The 15,788-nt window shown below is 38.7% G+C and overlaps 1 protein-coding gene across 10 annotated transcripts in view; it reads left to right on the top strand.

The window, feature by feature from the left end:
* Positions 1 to 15,788, top strand: part of DENND1A (DENN domain containing 1A) — a 172,560-nt gene that overhangs the window by 136,005 nt on the left and 20,767 nt on the right. For 8 of the 10 annotated variants that reach the window (XM_042830877.1, XM_042830875.1, XM_042830873.1 and 5 more), the window contains 2 exons: positions 528 to 584; positions 6,283 to 6,414. In XM_042830877.1, coding sequence (XP_042686811.1) covers positions 528 to 584; positions 6,283 to 6,414 — 189 coding nt within the window. Of the gene's footprint in view, positions 1 to 527; positions 585 to 6,282; positions 6,415 to 10,893; positions 10,959 to 15,788 lie in introns of all 10 variants that reach the window. The other 2 variants (XM_042830879.1, XM_042830874.1) reach the window with 2 other exon arrangements.

Genomic DNA, 15,788 nt, shown 5'->3' with positions numbered 1-15,788 from the left:
TACTGGATTGTCATGTGTGGCTGCCACTTTTGCTGTGCAAGGCAAAACAGCACAGAAACAAGTGCAGATTTCTGTAAGCTCAGTTTTAGGAAATAATGCTACAAAAAGCATTGAGATAACTATTTTTCTTTTCCTGCTTTTCTCCAACCTGAGAGAAATGAGTAGGATGAAATTGGTTCTACTAAATGGAACAGACATCCAGGAAGAAGTTTGCAGGTATTGATCATTAACCAGTAGCAAAGATAAATAGGTAGGGGGAAGGACAGAGGGTGTAGAGTGTGAAGAGATGAAAGATGTCTCTGGCATCAAAGCAGAAAGCAAAATTTCTGTAAAATTGAATGTATGCTTAGTATTTCTTTATTATTGTTTTAGCTTTCTATTTGTTTCAGTGTTTCAGTACCCTGTTTCAATTTTTTCCTTGCCATTTTTTAGTAACTGCAGAAGGTGAATCTGGATGTACTGATATCAGACATAGTTACTGCTAGAAATAAGAGGGAGATTTTAACTTAAATTAATTTTTCATGCAGGCAAAAGATCATGCAAAAATGGGAATAAAAGAAGTGAAAAACCGCTTGAAGCAAAAGGTACTTGAAGTTCTTATTCAAAATGTGTAAGCACCATGTATGAAACACTTACTCACAAAAAGCATTATGTGATCAATAGGAAGCTGTTTGATACAGTGTTGTTAGCACACTTCAAAATGCATTACCAGCTGTCCTGGATTTTTCACACTGTTGTAAATATTCACAGACCAGAATAACAAAACAACACAACAACAACAACAAAAAACCAGCCATCTTCAAATGCATTAAGACTGACTTAAACCCATAAAAGCCAGAAAATAGAGTTTTCTATTTGGAGCGGTCCATCTCCTGTCCATTTTGCTGGGGCATTGTGGAAGGGGACTTTGCATGAACTGGGAGATCTTTCTCACAGAAATGGCAATGAACTCCTTCCAAATGGCAGATTGTTGTCATTTCTGCAGGAAAAATTGCACAGCGTCCCTTATTGGGCAAAGGATTTACACGCTTCATGCCTGTATACTGTAAAGTTTAGGCAGAAGGAATTGAATTAAGTGTGTATATTCAGTTCAGATCTGAATTTTTGCTGCAAAAAATACTCACACTGTTTGCTGTTCTCCGAATCTGTTTTTGTTTATAAACAGTGCAATTCCCAGAACACTGAATTGTGTTTGAGGAAAGTGTTATCCAATTTTCATTGCTCCTTTTAAGCCAGAAGCATGGTTGTTCTCATACATGCCTTATGGATGAATGGTTGATTCTGCCTTGGTTTATTTCAGATACTCTATTTATTCTTTGGAGCTACTAGAGAGTTTTGGAAAAACAAGATAGCTGATTTGTTAATATAACTGAAGTTCTTATTTAGAATTTGTTGCATAACAGGGTTGTGTGTGTGTGTGTTTCGTCTGTGCTAGCAGTAATTTTTTCACTAAATTTCTTAAGATAGTACTGCAGTGTTCTCATATAGCACAAGTAGAAATCTGCTGTAACATGTCCACAGAATATTAATACAAAGGGATTCTTCTGTAGCAGGGTTATAAACTCATGAAATTAACTTTGTGCACAGTGCACAGTCTGTAGATACTCTAGCAGATTGCGAGAGGTTTGGGGAAAGATAAACCACTTCAGGTGCTTTTAATTCGATTTCATCACATTTACTACTTTGTATGTGACCACTTACAGCATAATATGAAAATATTAAATAGAAACATGAAACAGTTTTCTTGTGCATGGAAATTTATATATAATTCCATGTGTTTCTCTTCTGGACATAACCTTCATGAATAATAAAATGGTTGCCCTTCTCGTGTGCATTTTGAAGCAGTTGGTGGTGTGTAAAATAACCAGATTGTTTTCCTGTATCTTAAATGCTAATATAATTGTATGTTATTCTGTGACATTTGTATAAACGGCTCAGAAACATTCCTTCATTGCTTTGTTTTATTATTTTTGTCTTCCTAGTCCTTCAAGCAGCAGGCATTCCCTTTTAAAAAACACATACAGCATTTACAAATAAGTGGCCCGATTTTGTTTCACTTTCCTTACTATGTGGCATTTCTGTGAAGTAGTGAAACGTGATTGCTCAATATATATTTTCACAAGAGCTGAAAAGACTTCTATAGGTAGCTGGCACATACTGTTCTACCTCTTCTTTTTTCAATAGGTCTTTTCTTTCCCATCCTCTTCTCCATTTGAAGTGTAATATGAGAAAATATTTCTAAAGAGATACCGCCCTGTTTAAGATGATAATAGCAAAAATTACACCACCTTACATTTTTTTAATCTAGATGCCTGTGCTGCTCTATTTCTATGTCTATTAGGTGGAAATGAGGGGGCACATTGTATTTTTCATGCATTTACTTGCAGTATACACAGATGTTTTGTGTTTGAAATTCTGTTGTTGCTAAATGCTAAATTTTTGCCAAATTTGGGGTGACAGTCTTCATATTCTATAGATAACCCGAGGTTATTTTTAAACTGAACTTACTGTCCACTGCATTTTAAAATATTATTTCCCATTATTAATACAGAAAGTATGAAGGCCACTGGTAAGGAAAAGTCAAATATAAACATCCTTTTTCCAGTTTTCACTGCCAAATACGAGCAGCTTCTGTACAAGACAGAATTTAAAAATGCAATAAAGCTAGAGGTCTGCTTCCTACAACTCTGCATAGCAATGATGACCTCTTAAATATAATCAAGAGCCCATTTTGCCCTTGGTCTGCTCCAGTCTTGGGTTTGAATTGCAAATGGGAAATGCAGGATTGACCTGTTGAGAGGTCACTGTGGTGTGTGTAAGGTCCTTCTTTAATATGATAGTAGAGATTGAATGGGGTTCTATTTCCATCCCTTGTTCATTTGTGGTACAGTATTTCAAAGCAACAGAAATAGTTTTCAGAGGATTCTTATGAGTGATAGCAAATAATTGTTAATAGATACAGCATGGTAGCTTTATTTTATATCTGCTACAGAAGTTTTTTCTTCTTTCTCTTTTTCTTTCTTTCTTTCTTTCTTGCTTTTTTTTTCTTTTTTCCCTTTTGTAAAGGCCGCTATTTCTGTTTTACAAATGGACCATGGTGGTCAAGTCACTCTGTTATTGGCTTGTTTGAAGCTTAACTACACAGAATTAGGAAGAAGGAGGAATGCGAATGGTACCATCCTCAACTTTCAGTAAGGAGAATGTAACTCACTGAAAGCTTATGGATAAGACAATTTATATAAATGGTAGGGCACTTGGCATTAATGTATTCAACATTATTTTACTTACTAGAGCCCCGCGTGGCTCTAGTTAATGTCTGTTATCAATGGGCTGTTGTCAGTGCTTTATTATCAGTGCTGCTGGAAACATCTCATTTAGAGGTTTATAAAATAACCCAAGGATGTTCTGGCACGTGCTGCTTGTGCTTCTAATAGACAGTATTTGTATTCCATTATATCAGATCCCTAGAAAAATTAATAATGCATTTTTAAGCAGATGAAAACCTTATTCAGCTTAAAGTACATATGCCTAGTTATATCTTGCTTCTGCTCTGAAGTTCCACCTTTAAAATAAATAGGTAGCAGAGGCTGCCCCTGGACAGTTGGTTGTTAGGGGAAGCGCCATTTATATACTGAGTTAACTGCAGTGTGATCGTCCTTATCCAGTAATTCATAAAATATATTCTGTTCCTGAAGTAAGAGGTCTTTTTTGTTTTAACAACATTCTTAAATTGTACTTTCTTTTTTTTAAAAAAGGCGTTGTTAGGTTTTTGTATTTCTGGAGTTTTTAAAGTAATGAATAACTTTATCATCGGATTTTTTTGTTTGTTTGGTGTTTTTTTTTTGCCATCTATTCTGGGAGAGAGGGCTCAGGCTTTTTGTTATCTTGAATGATCGATGACTTAAGCTATTTCTGGAATGTCTTACTGGCTCATACAAAATCCCATGCTGGGGATGTATCAGAACTGAGCAGTCAGACGTAGGACATCATCCGCACAGAATGGTGCATGGCAGTGCAAAGAACTGCTTGCAGGCTCCAACCGTGCAGATACGTTTACACAGCACAGATGAAGTCCCAACACTGATCTCAAAAGCGGTATGGAAACACGGGTCAGCATTCCGGCTGGAAATTTGCTCCCTCAGGTGGCATGCAGATGTTACTCTGCTTTTCTTTCTTTTTTTCTTTTCTGCTTTTCTTATCAGGAAAGGTGCATTTTCAAGGCCTTTCTGCACTGTGTTCCACTGCAATTCGTCAGTCATTTCTGCTCACAAGCACGGTTTTTAGCAGTGGACATTTTACCGAATTTCAGAGTTGGTGTCTCCTGATTTCCTGTTTGTGGTTCCTGTCTCCGTCCTGAACTCTTGTGCTCTGCACTGACAGAACTCTGAGTAGCTGTATTCAGTCTGATAGTGGACTGAAGGCCTGTCACAGAGATCTTTGAAGGACTTAAATTGAATTATATATTTTTGAGGACAGTGTAAATATGTTTTAGGAAAATATAATCGTTTGTACGCAGTTATATCATCAGAGAAGTACAGAAGTAAAAGCAGCAGGGACTTGCAGTGATCGTTGTACACCTTAGGGGATTTTGCTTTGGTCTGTCTACATCTTCTCTTTCCTTTCCCACTGCATGCGTGTCCATCTTTTGCATCTACTTTAAATTTTTCTGGAATGCCTGTCCTGGGTGCTGCTTTGTTCTCCTCATTGGTTCCCAGCTGTCTGTTGCCTTGGTTAGAGCTGCAGGGCAGTTCAGCAGATGTGTTGGACGTGTGAGCAGTGTGTGCACAAAAGGCCTGGAGCTTGGCTTGGTGCACCTTTAGTGTGGCTAGGCTGCATTAGAACTTTTCTTTAATTGTGTAACGTTTCAGATCAGTTGTGTTGCTGCCACAGGTGATGTGATTCCAAAACTGACCAGACCCCTGGCTAGTTTGGTGAAGTTTTGGAGCAGAAGTATGAATTTGACAGAAACTTACATTTCTCATCGTTGAGTTGTCTTCTGGCTTTGTTACTAATGCGGTGTACGTGGATGTATTTTACAAAGACAAGGTAGCATTGTGCTGGTGGGGGGGGGGGGAGGGGAGGAAAAAGTTTTTCTCTCTAGTTTGACCTTAAGAAGTTGTTAATTTCCCCATGATCCTTATGCCCATAGTGGTGAACCACTGCTCTACCGGCTGGATCTAAAAAGGTCTCTGAGCTTCTCTGTGGAGCAGACAAAGCCCCTTAGAAAGTCCATCCAGCTTTTTGTTTCATTTGACCTAAACACATTAGGTCAGTCTGTGTCCAAAGGAACCATTTCTAATTGGCCATCAGCTTACATGTCTCATTATTGTACCTTAGCAAGACGGAAACTTGAGGGGGCATGTCAAAGGTCAGTGAATCAAAGCAGTGTGTGTCAGCAGCCAACCTTAGGTCAGTCTTGCAGAGCTACAGTGTGTGCAGGTTTCTCTCTATATTTACCAAGCATTGCAAGAGCAGAGCATTGTTGCAAAGAGATTTAAGGTTTGGGGCCCACTGCGTTACAGACTGTTTCTCAACTGATTTTCAAACTCTTTTCTCCTTTTCTGATTCTTTCTGTCTGCATGCCTTTGTCTTTTTCAAAACCTGTGTTAGGCACACCATCCGTACACTTGCCAAGTCTTGTAACCTAGACTGATGGGTCACTTTACTTCTGAAGATGAGGAGTAACCTCAAAAGCAAAACAAAACAAAAAAGCATCCTGCTATGCAGCAGTTTGCTTTATATAATCTCCTGCAGGCATACTCAGTATGCACAGACTCAAAGATGAGATACAAAGTTAACTAAGCTGTGAGTTTGATCTCTCCTTGCAACTTCCACAAGTAATTGTTCTATTAAAGGTCATTCTGTGAAGCAGGTAAGTAGAATTACTGTTTTCATTTGCAAGAAAAACCCCACAGCAAACAGTCAACAAATGGAACAGCCCTGTTCCTGGGATTCTGTTGACTTTGTTCACAGAATGAAAATTTTGAGCTATGTTTTGTTCTCAGATTTTCTAGCTTTTTCATGTTTAAGTCAGACATTCTGTTGAATGTATTTGCATGCAGCATTGGTATTTGAAGGACAGGGTGGTTGTTTACAATACCTTTGATTGACAGAATGCAGTGAAATGTTTTATTATAATGAGGTTTACTTTTCCGTACTTTGTTTTCTTCTTGCAAACATATGAGTGAGTACTCAACATTATCTTCTAGTGTTCCTCTTTGTGCTTCTTACTATTAATCAGGAATGCTTTTGGCCATGCTAGTCACCTTTTCTTCCACACAGGACGTAGCTGAGAATGGATGTTCTGCAGCACCAGAGCAGTCTCTACCAGGACCAGCACCTTCTCCATTGGTTGAAAAGAAAGACACTAAATTAAGAGAGGACAGAAGACCAATCACAGTACATTTTGGTCAGGTACGTGTTGGTGTTAGGATTTTAAGTTGTGTGACACAGGAAAGAGCAAAAGTAGTTCAGAGAAAGCTCAAATATGCAGGTTGTTTTTGGGTTTTTTTTGTGACTGGGTTGTGCTGTTATACATTAATTTCTGTTATATGGGATTTTAAAAACCTGTTGTCTGTGGCTCATGCATTCCTTTTGTTCATATGATGGTTTTAAGGAAAATAAATCCTATGTCAATTTAGGGGAAAACAAAAGTAAAATGATTGTAGCAATTTTATAAGATATTTTGCAGTTTTAGCATGCAAAGTACTACAGCCCCCAGGAGTGAGTATGTATAATTTAAAATGATCTCTGTTATCCAGACAGATCATTAGTGTCAATATGGAACATCCAACTATTAAAGCATTTTAGCACTCTTTGAAAATTAAAGGTGGTGAACTAAGATGAAAAAATCAATTAATAGCTTATTTATGTGCTCTATTTCAGCATTGACAACTGAGATATGCGCATTAGTTACTCTGAAAATATTTATTTCAATATGTTTGCAGAAGAGTGAGTGTGTTTTTAAGAGCTAATTATTTAGAAAATGTTGAATTTGCTGTGATTATCATGGAAAAACATACAATATTTACTACCAGTTTGCCAGTGTTCCCCTATTAGGTGCTGCTTGACTCAAAAGTAACATTATTTTATTTCAATTATTTTCTTTCTCTGTATGTATCGTGCATGTATCTAATCATGATAAAAAAAATGGAAGTTAGTTTAGGAACCATAATGTGCCTTTAAAAAATTATAAAATGGATGATAATTATAAAATGTGAAGCAAACCAGACTTTCAGATAAGTATTTATTAATAGAAACTGCACTGCCTGGGTAGGTACTAGGCAGGAATACCTAAGATACAATCATTGCTCAGAGCAATGTTGCCGGTTTCATTTTAGAATCTGATTTGTTTCTTTCAGAACTTTTTCTGGAGCACTAAATGTAATTTCTTGGGGGCTTTTTTTTTTTTTTCAAAAACAGATTCTCTTTCAGTTAAATGTTTGCAGTAGCAATTTATTTGTCGCTTACTTTCTGTGCCAATACAGCTGAGAAGGACTGGGACTACTGGAGAGACGTAGCGATCTCAATTCATTTAACACAGCCAAAAATCCAGATAGGGATTTTATGAAAGATGGATGGTTCAAGCTTTTTAGTGATTAATGAAATGAATAATCAAATGCAAACTGTGAATTTAAATTCATGAGATTTTTGAATGGTCGCTTTCTGTGTGTCAAAAGGAAAAGCACGCAAGCTTTAGAGAACCTCTGGCTGCGGTGAACGACTCGCTTGCTGAATGCCTGCTGCTGACATTACGTTACAAACGCTGCTTTCCAAAAAATCAGCCAGCTTCACAGCTGTACGGCTGTCTCACTTACAGCCTTTGTCCTTTTGCAAGTCCTTTTTTCCCAATAGCCCTATGCCAAACTGAAAATTAAATCATACTTTGTTTCAAAAGGCAAAGATGGTCAGGTTTATGAAATACAAATTAAGGCTTTTGGGAGAAAAAAAGCAGCATTTACTGCTTAAATGGAAGATGGCTTCTAACTAGTGATTAAAGGGAGAGATTTTAGCGTCACTTTTAACTCTGTCTAGAATACTGTAGGTGGGAACAATTAAAAAGCCACAAGAACTCTGAAATAAGGGCTGTTTGTGCATTCACAGTTCTTATAAACTGAAGAGGATGAAAGAGGCTTTTTTCTCATTGTCGCTTGCTTTCTATGTCTGCTAGTATTATGCTGGTATATATGGCAAAGGCAGACTTTTTTAAAATGCATGCATGCGGATTAGGGTCAAGCCCTGTGTATCAGTAATGCAGTAAGCCTCGTCCATAGCACTGCAGTGAGAGAGCCTACCAACAGCAGCGAGATGCTTTAATTGAGACATGCTGTCAAAGTGACAAACACATTTGCATACAGTCTATTTATTTTCGTTGGAAAGGTCTGCAGTCTGCTGTTGGTTGAACATTCTTAATCAGCTCGCTGTAAGTGAGCCGGCAGCTAGCTGTCCTATGCTAGGTGCTTCTCTTCATTACATGACAGATTAGCTAAAGGGGGATGGGCTAGCAAGCCAGTAGCAACCTTTAATTTTAACTCATTATCTCTCACCATATAGTGAGTTGGTTTTCAGCTTTTCTAAATACAGTTGTGTATCTGCAGTCGTTAGAGTACAAAAAATACCAGTAAAACATCTTAAATTGCCTCTGAATGTATAGCACTTCAACTGACTGTTCTCAAACATGTAGCAACCATTACCTAACTGTATGAGATTTTGGAGTGTAGTACCTCATTTTGGTGAGTGGTTATCAGACATTGTTTAAAAGGGTTGTTTATTGTTTTTAAATTAGTTTCTGTAATACTAAGACATTGTGCAAAAGCTCTCCTTGGTAATGAAAAGGATTTTAGCCAGATAGCCTAGGACAAGGACAAGTGATCTTTCTTGGTAAGGCTCCATGAGGAGACTGCAGTGGAAGAGTGCGACCGCAGCTCTTCCTCTTTGACTTCTTGTGCTCTGCAGTTTACAAAGGGTGTAGCTTTAATGTGATTCCTCCGATCAGGCAGGTGTGAGGAACTCTCAGGGACTCTGAGGCGATGCAGTTCCTCAACAAGTAGCAAGAGCAGTACAGACCGCCTAATGGGGCTTAATGAGTGGGGAGAAGGGGGAGCAGTTTTCCAATCATTGATAAGATTCCAATGAATAGTGTGTAGTACTGAGTAAAACTGCCTGGTTTGGGGAAAACTGGGATTCATTTTAGTAGAAAATACTCTGCTACAGAGAACATCCTTTGTGAATGTCTTGCTATTGCTTGCCTTCTTCCTGCTTTTTGCCTTACAACGTGACCAAAACTTACCTAACACATCCAAACACACACTGCATATTCAGCCTCTGGCAGCCACCGCCTTGCTGACGTGGGGCTGTGTGGCACTGCCAGCCCACAGCCTATGGCTCAGCAGTGCTACAGCTCCATGCACACGCTCCTGCTTTTTAGGTAGCTTACGTATTTATCTTTGTCATTTTTACCTGTGTGGAAAATAAATACTGTGTCACAGTGGCTGTTTGAAACACATTCCTTGTCCATGCAAGCAGCTATTAGCAGCTCCTGAGACAGGACCCAAAGCTTGAAACCTTGCTGGGACACTGGAACTTGTTGGGTTTTGTGGGTTCTTTTGTTTTAAATATGTCCTTTTGTTTTCACCGTAATGGCTACAGAGATTTTAGTTCTCTTCATTGGTCTTCAGTTTTATCTTTTCATGTTCAAAATACCTTTTCATGATACTTTTTCAGATTGTGTCTATGTTAATGTTGCAGAGATTGTGTTTTGGCTGTAAATTTCACTTTCCTTTACTGACCTGTTACTGGTGGGAAAACTACTGTGGCGAGGATGCTGCACACAAGCATCACACTAACAACCTTCGAGTTCTTCGCTCTGATTTTTGTTTACTGATGATTGATCTGTATTGCGTTTGAATGTTGTCTGATTTTAGAAGTTTGTTGTGAATGTTGTCTGGGAAGCTTTTAATATCTCTGTATGAGCATGACTTCTTATTTGCTGCCTTTATGCCACAGGGGAAAAAAAAAAAAAAAAAGAGAAAGAAAATCACGCAAGAAATGGAAGAGGTCATTTACATTTTCTTTCTGCAAGATTTAGCAATCCTGACAAGATGTTTTTGGTGTTTTTTTGTAGTTTTGGGATTTTTTAGAGGCAAAAGTCTCAAATGTCTGCTTCAAGTATTTGGCTACGGAATATTTATACACGTTACATATGTCATATCCAAAAAGAAAAGAGTCTGGGAAATGCAGGCATTTCCTTAATGATGTTGATTGTATCCCTGTTTCAAGTTTCAAGTAACCAGGCAGCTTCCAAAATTGCTTGCTGAGTTTTTAATGAGCAGAAGGCTTTCTCTGTTCTTTTTCTTATGCATTTATTTTTTGCGTTATCTAAAGGAAAAAGTAAAATAGAATGGATAATTTTGCTGAGGGAGAAAGGTGGTTTAATATCCAAATCTGATCCTTAAGAAGCCTTTTTCTTTACTGGGCCACTCATACGCCAGTAGAGCTGTGGTAAACACCTACTGTATCCGTGTGCCACAGCCATGACAGGAAATGTTCAGTGATTTTTCAGTTTTGTGACCTACTGAGCTCACAGGATACATTGACTGGTCTGAATTACTGCAGCTGTGTGTCCTGGTGTGTGCAGGTATGGCTCCACTGGAACTTGTCGCATTATGCAGTCTGAGATGGTCTAACAGAGCACTCGTGTTTGGTGGTTGCAACTCTCTTTTTGGGGAGTGAAAGGAGCACTTTATTTTCCAAAAACATACTTGCGTTTTACACGTCCTTCTTCTAATGAAGTTTTTGCTAACCATACTGCATCCTTTCCCTTCCACCCCTAATCAAATGCTCCGATGAAATGCTGCATGACTGTTCCTACAAGAACCTCTTTATTCGTGGTAGGTCATTGCCTGTGCCTGGTATTCTCATCAATCTTTGAGAAGTGGTGTAGATAAACGTAAAAGGGGGTAAGTCTAGCTTCTTTAACAATAAATCTAAACTTCTGTACAGATTTTTACATGGCCAGTAGTCCAGCTGGTCAGGTACAACCAAAGCAGCAAATGACAACAAGCTGCTAAAACCATTCTTTGTTGGGGAAGAATGTTGTTTCGTTAGATTCAAGTTATACTGGCAGATCTGCTCAGCTCTCTAATTGTTTCTTGTACAGTTAAGATGTCTTTTGTCAAATTAAGTTTGCGTTTTGGTTTCTATGGCTTATTATTATTTACAGGCAAATGGAATATTTTATTTTATTTATGGGCAAGAATGTAAGGCTAAATAAAATTTAAAAGTGCCTTATAAATACATCCCAAGAGATTCATTCATAATCCGTTACGTACTCGGGAGAATTAGTATTTCAGGGATTGATGTTAACAATGAAACAAATAGAAGAATGCTCATGTACTCGTGATAAAGCAGCATATCAGACTGTGGAAAAACTCGTCCAAAACTTTAAACTTTCGTGGGCCATGGAATTGAAATAGTCACCTTATTTGCTGTTTTGTTCATTTGCTGTAAAGGAACTACACATAAATCTTCTTTTCCATTCATGATCTGCACCTAGACGTGCAAAATGAAGAACTCTGCTTTGTAGGGCAGGTTTCTTCTTCAAGAAGATTAAAGAGCATTAAGAGGTCAGGGGGAGGATGGGGAGAAAACCAGCCAGCTACATTCCAGAAATGCAAAACTGGATCAGTGAGGGCAGAGGCAAGCAGAAGGGAGGATTAACTCCAGTGTAAAAGCGAGCGAGTAAGGATGGAAGGAAGGCTGCTTTGCCAGACCCTGTGACTCCCTTCACACCCAAGTGCATTGGAACAATAGCAGATTTCCCCAGATCACAGCAAGCATTGTGTAGCACTGAGGTAGAAACCAAAGGGGAAAGGGGAAAACAAGTTCATTTTCTAATATTTATGCAACTGTATGCTGTGACTGCAAAGCCAGCCTCCTCTTCTCCTTGCCACTCTGAACTATTCTGACAATAGAGGTACCTTCGTTAACAAAATGAGTTCCCATTCCTCCCTTCCCCACTGATGAGCATTATGCTTTCTCTGTTCCTTTCTGCTGAACCATGTAGAGTTTCCTCTCTCTCTCCATTTGATCCTCTATGTATTTATTAAAAGTATAAGCTTTTTTCTTTAAAATTCTTCCGTCTCCAGAAACCATATTTTCTATCCTCGTTTCTTCTCACTTCTTTCTTTGACTGTTCCTTTTAGAAAGGAGTTCACTGTAGCTCAGTAGAAGTCACTTTGCTAGAAATGAAAATGTATTGTCCATCCAATGTCTGTTTAAGACAACTCAGATGTCTGATCGCGTTCTTAGATTCCTGTATTTGTAGAAAGGGGAACAAAAACAACGCCCATTGACAAGAAGGTAATTCCTTTGATTAAATTCTGCTGTGTGGTGTGCAAGATTTTCGAAGATGACAATCCGTGGGGAACGAATTATCTAACTAAAAGGCTTGCACTCTTGTCATGCATGTAAGTATTTGACAAGTGAGACCTGGCTCTCACTTTAGGAAGATATATACACTGCCTGTCGTGCATACCCAGAAGTTACTGCCTCTAAGGTACACACTTGCCAGTATTTTGTAACGAGCAACCAGGCAGGTGTGTCTTCGGCAGCCACTCCAACATAGCATGCATGTAGCTTATACCATGTAGGAGTGCCTAATTTGCTGTAGGATTTTGTGACTCTGCTCCGGCATCCAGCAGAACTGTTCATCCACAAAGCATATTCTGGGCTATGGCTTTTAGTATTTGCCGACTGTCCTGGCTTTTCAAGCACTTCTTAAACAAGGATGATCAGAATAAATTTACTGCCCTGAGTACATTCAAGTTATATGCCATAATGGTTGGATGTATGGAGAAAATATACTGTGGTTGAGCTGACCTCCTTAGTGCTCTGTGACAAGCAGTAGCAGCTGTAACGTGTCTGTGCAGAATTCCCTTGTTAGTCTTGTTGTGTCAAGGAACCCATAAATATCTTGGAGAGAGTTTCGTGGTCCGTCACTGCTGGCATGTGGAAACAAAATTGTGCTTTATAAATAATACATACATATAAAATAAATACGTCAGTGCATGCAAGGCTAACCAAATCATCTAGATTGACAACTTTAGAAAAAGCTCAGAGGCCTAATGGGTGACTTGCATAGTGTATCAGTGTTGAGCAGCATCCAGAAGTTTCTTAGGTACTTCTTATGAAGTGGATAGGCCAGAACTGTCTGAATTGACCTCTAAATCACTTGATTAAACTAAAATATTAAAAGGAGAGAATATGTGGAGCATGTGATTCTTCCAGCTGCTAACTCCTCTGTGATTGCTTGTTTGGCCAAGCATCCTTTGGATTTGCCCTTCAGAGCTGAGTAAAATGGTTGAACAATGCCATGCTGCAGATACAGGAGCCATGTACTTTTGCATGTTTACATGGAAGAATGATGATTCGCCGTGATTATGCAATGTCCTGAGTGAATGATGAAATTGAACCCAGCAGATAGTCATTGCTGTTAGGAGATTCCTTAAATAAGAGACCCTCTCTCTCTCTTTTTTTTAATACAAGTATTCTACTTACTAGAGAGCAGCAGTTGTTAATAGATAATAAGGGCTATACACGTTTTCCAACACTTTAAATCATGTCATTTGAGCAGTTTACTTGGTTTGAATCCTGGTATCAGGCCCCCAGAAAGCCCAGTGTAGAACTGACAAAAAGACCGGTTGAAAAAGAAAACAGATGAAAAGTGTGACTTTTTTTTTCTTTATATTTAAAATCACATTGCTGTATTTTCCAGTATTTTAAATGAAAAATATATGTAGTTAGTTCCATGTTGACAATGTCCTTGAGGATTTGACAGTGAGATTTTCCAGCGGTTGCTCTTCGTTAGAATCCTGGTGGAGTTTAATAAGGCAGCCGAACTGCTGGCACCTCCAGTTCTTGTTTGTTCTCCGAGGGCTCGGGGCTGCTGCAGTAAGCACATCGACCAGGGCTGATCATTACAAGGGCGTACGCCACCATGAATAAAAATGTCACACGTTTTCCCATCTCACAGCAGTACAAAATGTCAGTCCTGTCAAACAGACATTGCAGGTAGCAGCGAGAGTCAGTACAAATTGGGAAGCCGAATATTCCCCAGCTTTCTGATATTCTTCATTTGAAGCGGAAGAAAAACAGTTGTTAACCTATTAGCTGTGATTTTAAACTCTGCTGAGATAGTAGATGGATAGACTTTAATACACAGGGATAAATGTATTCCTAAGGCCTGGGATTTTTTTTTGCAGTGTGTGCCTCCATCGACGTATGTTGAGAAATAGAATGAAAAGAAGCCATTGCAAATCACACTTAATTTTGGGACAAGTACTTTGGAAATTTGAAAGTCTGCTCAGTGAGATACTCTCTCTCTCTGAACCCTTCCCTATTTTATCTCTGTGAATAGTTCTGAAAAACCTCCTTGCTGTTTTACTGGCAATACGGAATGGGTGCAGTGCTGTTCAGTATGTCTGGGGAGTTTGCTTTTTGGTCCTCTCATCATTCCATAGTATAACTACAGGTTGGGATTTCTGCACAAATGAAAGTTACACTGCTTTCAGGCTGAGGTGTGTTGTGTGATGTGGAGTCCATGGGGTTTGCTGTTTTCTGGGTGTTAATTTGGGTGTGACTTAGATGCCTGATAGAAGGTTCTTTGTTCTCCTTTCTTGGGGGAAACCATGAGCTTATAGGCTCCTTTCGCTTCCTTCTTTGATTGTATGCTTTTATATTATGTAATGGAAGATTCCTGCCTAGAAAGGTAAGGGGATCATCCTTGTTTTCTCATTAGACTAATCAAAGGGTTTAGTTGTGACAGATTCTCTTCCCCTCCATAAGTTCTTGGCATTGAACTTGAACATTGAACATATCTATAGGCATTGCCATGGTTTTTTGCCAGATTTGTGCTACCTTCCCAAGCTACAAATACAGTTCAAAGAATGAGACATCTCCTAAGACATGGAGGATTTTTTTTTAACCACAGGACCCAGCAGATTTCTGTTTGAAGTATTTTAGAGTGTAAATCAAAAATATATGTTGTAAAGCATACACTGTTCTTGTCACACCAGTTTGTGAGCTGTGCATATGGGAGTATGTAAAAAGTAGTGTATGTGCTGTGCAGGATCTGAATGGGTAATAAAACAGCTGCTTCATAGATTCCATCTGCTTTCTGTACTGAATCTTTTTAGGCACCATACATTTTCAGTGTTGTTATTGTATCTCCCTGCCCCCTTCCCCCCCCTTTTTTTTTCTCCATTGAATGTTGAGTTGAGGTTCAGCATATTTTTCCAAAGCCAGTGATCCAAATCCTTTGCAGCATGATGTATTTGAGCTTGGGTACATTCAGGACAGTGCATCTTTATCTCGTCTCATTGTCTTTAAGACATACGAACAGTTTGTAAATCAGCCCTGAATTTCTGAAGAAATTAAGTTGTCTGTGGAGAAAAGCTTTGCTTTGGAAATGGTTGGAAACACGCCTCACTACTAACTTGAGAATGAGAAACACTTCCTTCTGTATGAGCTGACATACCAGCTTTCGTCTAGTTGGGTTTCCTTTATGCCTTTATTTCCAGTTGCACTTGTTGCTGCATGTGACATAGCACCTCTAATTTACTGATAAAGGCTCTGTTTTGAATGCCACCATCTCAACCGAACCCTTACTTCACAGTACAGAAATGATCTTTTTGTAATGTTTTCTCTAGTATAAAAAAACCTGAATTGCTGTATTGTGAAAGTTTCTTGGATATATAATAGCTACTTTATGATCTGTGGTATGTATACTT

The sequence above is a fragment of the Centrocercus urophasianus genome, unplaced genomic scaffold, assembly GCF_019232065.1.
Source record: "Centrocercus urophasianus isolate 14NV4802_14NV808 unplaced genomic scaffold, USGS_Curo_1.0 seq_34, whole genome shotgun sequence".
Lineage (NCBI taxonomy): Eukaryota > Metazoa > Chordata > Aves > Galliformes > Phasianidae > Centrocercus > Centrocercus urophasianus.
Note: the sequence above shows the minus strand (reverse complement) of the source record. Positions and strands in the feature narration are given on the sequence as shown.